Source organism: Medicago sativa, chromosome 1, assembly GCF_051527215.1.
Source record: "Medicago sativa cultivar Bolivia chromosome 1, Bolivia_mono, whole genome shotgun sequence".
NCBI lineage: Eukaryota > Viridiplantae > Streptophyta > Magnoliopsida > Fabales > Fabaceae > Medicago > Medicago sativa.
Window position 1 is genome coordinate 36,831,206 of NC_140749.1, and position 11,473 is coordinate 36,842,678.

Below are 11,473 nucleotides of genomic sequence, written 5' to 3' on the forward strand. Positions count from 1 at the left end.
TTGAGAAAACCAATCTAATATCTTGTTGTGAATGCATCAAGGAAGGTCTGAAAACCTTCTTTGTACCAGAAGGGGCTGAGTTGGAAACTGTTGTTCAATCAGAACCTGAAGCTTCTAGTTCTAAGGCTAAGATTACTTCAAAGCCAAAGAACTCTAAGTCAAAGGCTATGATCAAATCTGATTCCAAGACTTCAAAGGTTAGGATCCTGAAAAGATCAGAACCTATTCCTCAGAGTCTGGTGAAACCAAAATCTGGGGTTCTGAAGTCTAAGTTTCAGAAGAAGACAGTTACTGCTTCTGAAGTACCAAAACCTAAGGTGATGGTTAATCAGAAGCAACCCAACTCACAGCACAAGGTACAAGAAGTGAAAAGTAAAGCCTTAAGTACTAACCTTCCAGGACCCATAGGACAATGGGTACCTAAATCTAAAAATGTCAATGATGCAGGTATGTCTAAGAGCAGTGCCAAAGCAAAGATCATGGTACCTAGACAGCGGTTGCTCAAGACACATGACAGGAGACAAGTCCATGTTCCTCAGCCTAACAATGAAAGAGGGAGGAAATGTGACGTTTGGAGGAAACCAGACAGGCAAGATCATAGGTACAGGAACTATTGGTAATTCCTCTACCTCAATTAATAATGTATGGTTGGTAGATGGTCTTGAACATAACCTTTTGAGCATTAGTCAATTTTGTGATAATGGTTATGATGTGCTTTTTGAAAAACCCAACTGTACAGTAATCAACAAGGAAGACAAATCCATTGTGTTCAAGGGAAAGAGAGTTGACAATGTCTATAAAATCAATTTTTCTGAACTGGCTGATCAGAAAGTGATTTGCCTACTATCAGTGAATGATAAGAAATGGATGTGGCACAGAAGGTTGGGACATGCTAACTGGAGGTTAATCTCTAAGCTTAGTAAGTTACAACTTGTGAAAGGGCTACCAGACATTGACTATCATTCAGATGCACTCTGTGGTGCATGTCAGAGAGGGAAAATTGTGAAATTATCTTTTAAAACCAAAGACATTGTTTCAACCTCAAGACCTTTAGAATTACTCCATATTGATTTATTTAGACCAGTGAGTACTGCATCCTTATATGGAAGTAAATATGGATTAGTCATTGTTGATGATTACAGCAGATGGACTTGGGTGAAATTCCTGAAAAGTAAGGATTATGCATATGAGGTATTCAGTAACTTCTGCACACAAATTCAAACTGAAAAAGAGTCAAAAATTTTGAAAATCAGAAGTGATCATGGTGGAGAATTTGAAAATGAGCCATTTGAAGCTTTTTGTGAAAAACATGGAATCATCCATGAATTCTCTTCTCCTAGAACTCCACAACAAAATGGGGTTGTAGAGAGAAAGAATAGAACGTTACAAGAAATGGCCAGAACCATGATCCATGAAAACAATTTGGCTAAACATTTTTGGGCAGAAGCAGTGAAGACAGTATGTTATGTTCAAAACAGGATCTATATTAGACCTATTTTGGAGAAAACTGCATATGAACTCTTTAAAGGAAGAAAACCAAATATCTCTTTCTTTCATCAATTTGGATGTACATGTTACATTCTGAACAACAAGCTCTACCTAAAGAAATTTGATGCCAAGGCCCAAAGAGGAATCTTTTTAGGTTACTCTGAAAGGTCAAAGGCATACAGAGTGTATAATTCAGAGACACTCTGTGTTGAAGAATCTATGCACGTCAGATTTGATGACAAAGAGCTTGAAGATAAATCTTCAAAGCAAGATGAAAGTTTTGCAGAGATACAGGTTCCTGAAGTTACTCCAGAACCTGATCAGATAGCTGAATCTGAAGATAGTCCAGAAGCTGAACCCACATCAGAAGCGCAAGATGAAACTGCTTCTGATGAAGCACAAGATGGCTCACATCAAGCAGATCCTCCCAGAAACATATTCAAACATAAGTCTTCACATCCTGAGGAGCTAATCATTGGAAATAAAGATAGTCCAAGAAGAACAAGATCACATTTCAGACAAGTAGAGGAAATGATTGGACTAATCTCAATGATTGAACCTACAACAGTTGATGAAGCACTCTCAGATGATGGATGGATCCTAGCTATGCAAGAAGAGTTGAATCAATTTCAAAGAAATGATGTGTGGGATCTGGTACCCAAACCTCAGCACAAGAACATTATTGGAACAAAATGGGTATTCAGAAACAAGCTGAATGAGCAAGGTGAAGTAACAAGAAACAAAGCCAGGCTTGTTGCACAAGGGTATAGTCAACAAGAAGGCATTGATTACACTGAAACATTTGCTCCAGTTGCAAGATTGGAAGCAATCAGGTTACTTCTTTCCTATGCAGTTAATCATAGCATAATATTATATCAGATGGATGTCAAGAGTGCATTTCTAAATGGTGTCATAGAAGAAGAAGTGTATGTCAAGCAACCTCCTGGATTTGAGGATATTAAATATCCTGACCATGTTTTTAAACTGAAGAAATCACTATATGGCTTGAAACAAGCTCCCAGAGCTTGGTATGATAGACTAAGTAATTTCTTAATCAAGAATGATTTTAAAAGAGGACAGGTTGATACAACACTCTTCAGAAGGACCCTTGGGAAATATATTCTTGTTGTGCAAATATATGTTGATGATATAATATTTGGTTCTACTAATGCATCTTTTTGCAAGGAATTCTCTAAGTTGATGCAGGATGAATTTGAAATGAGCATGATGGGAGAGCTGAAGTTCTTCCTTGGCATTCAAATCAATCAATGCAAAGATGGAGTCTATGTTCATCAATCAAAGTACACAAAGGAGCTTCTGAAGAAGTTCAAACTTGAAGATTGTAAAGTGATGAACACTCCAATGCACCCTACGTGCACCTTAAGCAAAGAAGATGAAGGAGCTAAAGTAGATCAGAAGTTGTATAGAGGTATGATTGGTTATTTGTTATACCTTACTGCATCTAGGCCAGATATTTTATTCAGTGTATGCTTGTATGCAAGATTCCAATCAGATCCTAGAGAATCTCATATGACTGCTGTCAAGAGAATCTTCAGGTATTTGAAAGGAACAACTAATCTTGGACTCCTTTATAGGAAATCCTTAGATTATAAGCTAATTGGATTCTGTGATGCTGATTATGCTGGTGATAGGATTGAAAGAAAGTCAACCAGTGGCAATTGTCAATTTCTGGGTGATAATCTTATATCCTGGGCTAGCAAAAGACAACCAACTATTGCTATGTCTACAGCAGAAGCAGAATACATTTCAGCTGCAAGTTGTTGTACACAACTACCTTGGATGAAACATCAGTTGGAAGACTATCAGATAATTGCTAACAGTATTCCCATTTATTGTGATAATACTGCTGCTATTTGTTTGTCTAAAAATCCAATTTTGCATTCAAGAGCTAAGCACATTGAAATCAAACACCATTTTATCAGAGATTATGTTCAAAAAGGAATTTTAGATATACAATTCATTGATACTGAAAATCAATGGGCTGATATATTTACTAAGCCTTTAACTGTTGAAAGATTTGATTTTATAAAGAAAAATTTGAACATGCACTTTGTATCTGATTAAATGCTTGCTTGCTCCTGAATAGGATTTTAGGTTCTGAAGTTAGTTCAGAAGCAGTAGTCCATCAGAAGCTCTTTATTGAGGTTCTGAGGATAACTCGCTTCTGATAATGATGACGTCAGCATCTGAAGTCCAGAAGCTGGATTTATTGCTTTCGAATAGTTGAATTAGTGGAAACGTTGGGAGTTACTTTTTAAAAGTAACTTCTGGCCCACTAACTTGGTAGTTACTCTGTGAACTTCTTACGTGGCCTGTATGTGTTGGTGTATAACAAAAAGGGCAATGATGATTTAATAGCTTTGAAAGTACTTTTCACGCGCCCCAAATTTGTCATTAATGTTATGTTTGTTTGTCTCTTTTGAATTGCAAACGTTTTTACTCTTAAACACTTTTTCAATTCACACACTACTCACTCACAACAAACACATTTTGCTCTCAAACCTCTTGCGAAGTAAGCGCAAAAACCTTAGAACCCTATATTCTCTAAATCTTCTTCAATCATCATCAAAATGGCATCATCAAGCTCAAAAGTTTCTGAATCTACCTCAAACATGCAAAGCGCACCAGAATCTGGGTCCTTCTACAAACAGAAGACTATGGATATTCCATGGAAATCCTTAACAGTTCAAGTAGAATCACCGGTGGACTTCGCTTCACTTAAGAAGTACAAAGTGAACATGGAAGGATTGATAGAAACTCAGAAGCTGTCTGAGTATTTCAAGATGCTAAATGGGCCAACATATGTGAACTTGGTCAAGGACTTTTGGTTAAAAGCTGAAGTGTACAATGAAAAGCCTGCAAAAGTTGTAAGCAAACAAGCTGGGTCAAAGAAAGGGAAAATGACCATGAATATGAATCCTACATCATTTGATAGCTTAGAAATAAGGTCTGAAGTGATGGGCATTCCTATAACCATCACTGAGGGCGTTATAGCTAAAGCTTGTAGAATGAATGCAGAAGGAAGGTTTCAAGAAATAGTCAAGAAGGAAGATGTCCTGCTACAAAGCTACTACAACACTCTTCTGGGTGGAAACAAAGATGCTAAGCCTTCTAAAATGGAGATTCACAACAGAATGTTGGTGAAATTCAGTAACGATTGCTTCTTTCAAAGAGCAGGTGGGTCTGATCAACCCAACAACCAACAGAAGCTAGCAATTTACTTCATGACCAATCTGGAAAAGATAAACTTCCCAAGATATGTAATGGATCATCTCTGCTGGGCTATAAATGAAGGCACTACTAAAGGAAGAAAACAAGTACCTTATGGAAGATTATTGTCTGAGATCTTTCATCAAGGAAGAGTGCTGAACTTCTTGAGAAATACAAGGAGTGCTTCTGATAAATGCTTTGAAGTATCTACTGCTGAAAGGACTATTAGTAGCAGGAGCTTATTCTCTATGAAGTTTATCAAGAAAGCTCCTGAGAATGAAAAGTGGTTGGAGATGACCACAGAAGAAACTGAGATTATCAGGAACTTTCCTTCAATCTTTGAGGAAAGTAATTCTAAAACCTTGGCAAAATCAGTAGCTGAGTATGTCTTGGAAGAAGATGCAAGCACTCAGGAGGAAGCTGTTCCTGCTAAAGTAAAGAAGGCTAAGAGTGCTACTGCATCAGAAGCAGCTACTGATAAGTGCAAGCAACAGAAGGTTGCTAAGAGAAAGAGAGGGAAAGCTGAAACCGTTTGTCATAAAGAAAAGTTGGAAGAAGCTTGGGAGGAGATAGAGAAAGAAGAGGCAGAGCCTAAGCTGAAAAGAAAGAAGGCGCCACTTGATATGAAAAGCTCTATGGTTCAAGTGACTCCAGTCATGAAGAGAATGGCGAAGGAACATTCTGATGACTTTTTAGCTAATAGGCGAGAAGTGACAGCCTTGAAAGAACTTGGAAGAGAAGAGGAATGAGAAAGGATGCTAATCGTGGATGAAGCTGATGCTGAAAATGTAGAGCAAGTTCAGAATCTTGGAACTTCAGAAGCAGTAGATAACTCTGCAATGTTATCTAAGGTACCTCAAGTTTCTCACATATCTTGTACCACATCCTCTATTCCTTCTGAAGACACTTCTCTTTTAGATCACCTAGAAAGTCATTATCTATGTGAACTACCCCAATCTGGCTTTAACACAACCTCAGAGAAAGCCTCTGAGACAACTCCAGAAGCAGCTGCTTCTGATAAAGTTGTTTCAGAAGACCCCCCTCAACAAAAACCTTCACCAGAAAAAGCCTTTTCACCCCCTACAACTTCATCACCCCCAACTGTTCCTGAACCATCTGTTCCTGAACAAGTCACTCCTCAAAAGACCGTTCCTGAACATATTGTTCCTGAACAACCAGTTGCTAAACCCATTCCTGAACCTGAACCTGAAACTGCTGCTCCTGAACACATTGTTCCTGAGCTAAACCCTGCTTCCATAACTCCTTCACCAGTACAAGTTATCAAGATCACCCATCATACTGGTGTATGTGATATGGACACAGACTCTGAGGATGATCAAAATGATCATGCCTCTGATATGGTAGTTGACCCCACTCCTGACCAACCATCAACTAGCCAATCCTTAACTACAAATGACCAATCATCATCAAACCTACCCATTATACACTTAGCCCCTCCAAAACCCTCTATACAACCTTCACCTCCCACCATTTACCTGGATTCTCAAGTACTAAAAGATGTGTGGGAAGATATTGCTTCTGAAGTTCTCAGACTGATAGCAGGAAGAAATGACTTGGGTCATCAAGTTAGCTATCAGAAGCAATGGAGAAGGATAAAAGAAAGGGTCGTCAACCTGATTTCAGCTTTGCATGATTCCTGCATTGAGGCTCAAGAGCAAGCCAAGCAGAAGCTGGAAGATTGGTTGAATGGAATAGAAGAGAATACTGGAGATGTTGAAGTTCTTGGTACTTGGGTGAAGAATCCACTCAGTATCAGAGGCAAAGAACCTGATGAATTCCTGCCTAAGGAGCTGCATCTGATTATTCCTTCTGAGATCCTGGAGAAGATTGATGCACCTAACCTGGCTCTAGCTCAGGAGAACAAGGTGCTCAAAGAAGAAAATGACAGGCTTGAAACAGAGCTACTAGAGCAGAAGCTGAAGATATCAAAATTGGAAGCTGATATGCAAGAAGCCAAGATCAGAGAAGACAACTACAGAAAAGATATGGACAAAAAGTATGCTGATGTTCAAGAGCTTCTGAAGAAGATTTTAGAGAAATAAGCCAAACCCATAGTTGCACACTTTTAGCTTATTTTTTTTGTCTCTTTAGGCTTTTAATATTCTTTGATCATCTCTGCTTCTGACTTAGTTCTTTTCGCTTCTGATATTATAAGCTTCTGAATTCTTCTTGCTTCTGAAAATCTTTAACTGTTCATACCTTGTGTGTTATTATTTGCTTTGATAATAATGCTTGTTATTTAATCTTTGGAGATGGTTAATATGCTTTAAAATAATTTGAATTATGCTCTGAACATTTAATCTTATGTTTTTCTCATCTCTTCTTCTTGTTTATGTCTTTTTGCTAATGACAAAAGGGGGAGTATATGTGATAGTATTTAAAGGCTCTGAGCCCCATTAATAATATTTGAAAATTTTGAAAAATTTCTATCTTTTTGTTTTACCTTTAAAAGGGTGTATCAAAAAGGGTGAAGTATCAAATTTCAAATAAAATTAATTGAACCATTCTTCTTATCTATAAGTCAATTCTTTCAAATTTTTTTTGCTCTGATATTATTGTGCGAAAAATGAATTTAATTAACCTGGATTGAACATAGGGGGAGATTACAAACCTCACCTTAAAGACTATCAGACTCAGGGGGAGTTCGAGCTTACAAACCTCAGACTCTGAGCTTACAAACCTCAGAAACCCCAAAGTCAACTCGTTAATTAGATTAACAACAATTGACCAATTTTAAATACTATTGTTTGTCATCATCAAAAAGGGGGAGATTGTTGGAACAAAATGTGTTTAACAATGAACCTCAAAGAGTTTTGATGATAACAAGGTATTAAAAATTGTAAATTGGACTAGCTAATATTTGTTCAAGTGTACAAGACCATAGGTAAAAAGTTACATCATTAATTGGTTCTGAATGAGCAAATAAAGAGCAAATGAAAATGAAGCTTAGACGATTCTGAAGGCAATACGCTCCTGAAAGTGGAAAGCGCTCCTGAAGTCAAGCTGCTCCTGAAGAGAGTAAAACGCGCTCCTGAAGAAATAGTGCTCCTGAAGACAAGAGGTCCAGAAGCCACATTATCAGAAGCTGCATCATCAGAAGCTGCACCATCAGAAGCTGCAGAAGCTGCTTCATCAGAAGCTGCCTCATCAGAAGTCATTTCACCAGAAGCTGAAGATCAACTGGATTTGCAGAAGATTCAAAGATTGAAGAATCTACACTGCAAAAGCTGTCTATTGGACTCGAAAACACAGCAGAAAATTAGTGGAACTTTGCAACGGTCATTTCAAAGGTGTTTGAAGGCATGTGCTTGCAATTTGGACGAAAGCGTTGACATTGTACTATTGTACGAACTGTACAACCACCTTCTCCACTACTCTGTTTTGTGTCCACGCTACAAGACAAGAAAACAGCTTCAGAATACGGCTTCGCCTGCATAGATGTTCCTTTAGATAAGGAATGGATTTCAAATTTGTTCTTCATAGGACAACAACCAAATCAGGCAAAATATCATTGGTGAAAGATCAAGCTTCAACAACGACTCTTTGGTGTGCTGGCAATTTCACAATGTCTCTTTCACACCTCTATATAAAGGAGTGAAGACTTAGAGTTTTGGTAATGCAGAACGCTGAACGAAAGACTCACAACATTTTTACAAGTGCCAAACCTCTGCTGAAATTGTTCTGCATTCACTTAAAATTTCTGTGTCTCAAAGTCATATCTTAGAAATTCTTAAGTCCATTGAGTCTGTATCTGATTTATATTGTGAGCACCTCTGGTTGTATATCAAGTGTTCAACCTTAAACAATTTTCTGTGTAATTTTGTTTAGTTAGGAAGTCTCTTGCAGTTGTGCTTGAGCAGGAAGTCTCTTGATTGTGTTCTTGAGCAAAGGAAGTCTCTAGCTTGTGTGCTTGAGCAAAGGAAGTCTCTTGCTTGTGTGCTTGAGCAATTGTAATCAGATATTACTCTTAGTGAAATATCCTTGGAAGTGCAAGGGGGACTGGACTACTTCTGGATTGTGGAAGGAACCAGTATAATTGCTTTGTGTCGTTCTTCTTCTCTCTCTCTGTTTTATTCCGCTGCATTTAGATTCTGATCATCACTTCAGAAGCTGTCTCACTTAGCTTCTGATCAGTGTGTTCAGTTTTTAGGAGAAACGAAGAATTTTTCAAAACACAATTCAACCCCCCCTTCTTGTGTTTTTCTCACCTTCAATTGAGTATCACAGGGGTTGTGATAAGTTGTAAGGGAGTGAGATGAGATCTCAGATCTAGGAGTTCCTAGGTTGAAGACAATACGGGTAGGTCCTAGGTCTTTAGTGTTAACATGGTGTTTGCTAGAGAATAAGGATTACACTAGTGGATTTCCTTCCTGGCTTGGAAGCCCCCAGAGTAGGTGACGTTGCACCAAACTGGGTTAACAACTATCTTGTGTTCCTTTTTGTCCTTCTGTTATTTATTTCCCTTGTTAATTTTCATTTACTGCTAGCACAATGTTCTAAACATTGTACTCAACATTCGTAATTTGAGTTTGGTGTTGGAACATCACTTAGAACATTAGGTTGCTAGTGTGCCAGAATTTCAATTGGCATCAGAGCAGGCACCCTGCCTGTTATTGGGTGAGATCTAGAGGAGATTAGTTCTGGCGTCATGGAGAAGGAAGGAGGGTTTATTAGCAGACCACCACTATTGGATGGGACCAACTATGACTATTGGAAATCACAGATGAGTTCTTATCTTAAGTCTATTGACAGCACGACTTGGAAAGCAGTGTTGAAAGGTTGGGAACATCCTGTGGCACTTGATAAAGATGGGAACAAGACTACTGCTCTAAAATCAAAAGAAGAATGAACTACAGCTGAGGATGAATCTTCTCCTGCTAATTCTGCAGCCTTGAATGTTATTTTCAATGGAGTTGACAAAAATGTGTTCAGAATGGTCAAACAATGCAGTGTTGCTAAGGAGGCCTGGGAGATTCTAAAAATTGCATATGAAGGTACATCAAAAGTTAAAATGTCAAGACTGTAACTTCTAACCACTCAATTTGAAAACCTGAAAATGAAGGATGATGAGAGCATTCAAGAGTTTCATATGAATATTCTAGACATAGCTAATACTTTCGAGTCTCTTGGGGAGAAGATGTCTGAAGAAAAACTGATCAGAAAAATTCTCAGATCTTTACCAAAAAAATTTGACATGAAAGTCACTGCTATAGAAAAGGCTCATGATATTTCCAGTATGAAGGTAGAAAAACTCATTGGATCTCTGCAGGATTTTGAAATTATAATCAACAGTAGGATTGAAAAGTAGGAAAAGAATATTGGTCTCGTTTCTATTACTGACATTGAAGAAGCTCAAGGAAATCTTAAGCATGATGAAAACTTGGCTGGGACAGTTGTGCTCCTTGGAAGACTTTTCAACAACATCTTGAAACAAGCTAATTGGAGGTCCAGATCAGATACCCAGAACATTGGCTCTAACATCAGGGAAAAACTAAATTATGAAAAAAACTTTAGTACAGAAGACAAGGAAAGTCAATCGAAAGAAGCTCAGTGTCATGAATGTAAAGGATATGGTCACATAAGAACAAAATGTGCTACTTTTCATAAAGGGCAAGATAAAAGGTTGACTGTTGCTTGGTCTGATGAAGATATTTCAAGAAAAATTAATGAATATGAGTCTCCACAAAGGGTAAATGCTCTTACTGGTAGAGTCTTTTCTGACACTGAGTCCTGGGACGAAGAGTTGGCGTATGATGATTTGGCCACTGCTTATAAGAATCTATATGACAGAAGTGCAGAGATATGTCAAATGTTAGTTGATCAAAAGAAGATCAACAGTCAATTGCTTGCTCAGAACTTATGATGAGGTAACTCTTCTAAAATTTCAACTGGATGATATGACAGAAAGTCAAGGTAAGAAAATGGTAAATGGTATAGAATTTGATTATAAACCTCTAAATCAAAAACAATGCAACAGAAAGGTTGCTTATGCCTTAGATGATCATGGAATGATAAGAAAGGAAGATGTCAAGGTTATTGATTCTTCAGAAACAGATGTTGCACCTACTCACACGAAAATGTTGAAACATTCTGGAGGACATCAGAAAAACAAAAAGTCAAGTCGTCCTTGGGTTTGTCACCATTGTAAGAGAAAAGGACACATAAGACCTTTTTGTTATAAACTGTATGGCTATCCTAAACATTCTGAGCACAAATCTTCTGAGTCAAAATGAGAAATGTCAAAAAGGAATGGATGCCTAAGACTAACAATGTTGGACTAGTAGGCCACACCTGTAAAAAACCAGCATCCAATAAAGTCTGGTATTTTGACAGTGGTTGTTCCAGACATATGACTGGTAAAAGTAGTTACTTTGAACACATAAGATCATGTGAGAAAGAATATGTTACATTTGGTGATGGTGGTAAAGGAGAAATACTAGGCATTGGAAACTTGATTAGTGATGAGGCACCCAATCTTGACCATGTTTTGTTAGTTGAAGGACTTTTCTCAAACTTGATCAGTGTAAGCCAACTATGTGACAAAGGTATGGAAGTTAACTTTACCAAATCTGGATGCAAGATAACTAATGAAAAAGGAGAAGTGTTAATGAGAGGAAGTAGGACTGGCAATAACTGTTACAAATGGATATCAGAAGTTGAAGGACAGACATACATGTTGCACTTAAGGTTGGAACATCCAAAGGCTTATGACATATCTTATCATGAGTGTTAA

The 11,473-nt window shown here is 37.8% G+C and overlaps 1 protein-coding gene across 1 annotated transcript; it reads left to right on the forward strand.

Moving 5' to 3' along the window:
- Window positions 1-10,969: 10,969 nt before the first annotated feature.
- LOC146954695 (uncharacterized) lies at window positions 10,970-11,473 on the forward strand. Its single transcript, XM_085745605.1, has one exon. It carries the CDS (start codon window positions 10,970-10,972, stop codon window positions 11,471-11,473), a length of 504 nt encoding a protein of 167 aa, XP_085601731.1.

What these genes read in the sequence shown, in the direction of transcription:
- LOC146954695 (XM_085745605.1), top strand. Translation starts at nt 10,970, where the DNA reads ATGAGAAATGTCAAAAAGGAATGGATGCCTAAGACTAACAATGTTGGA.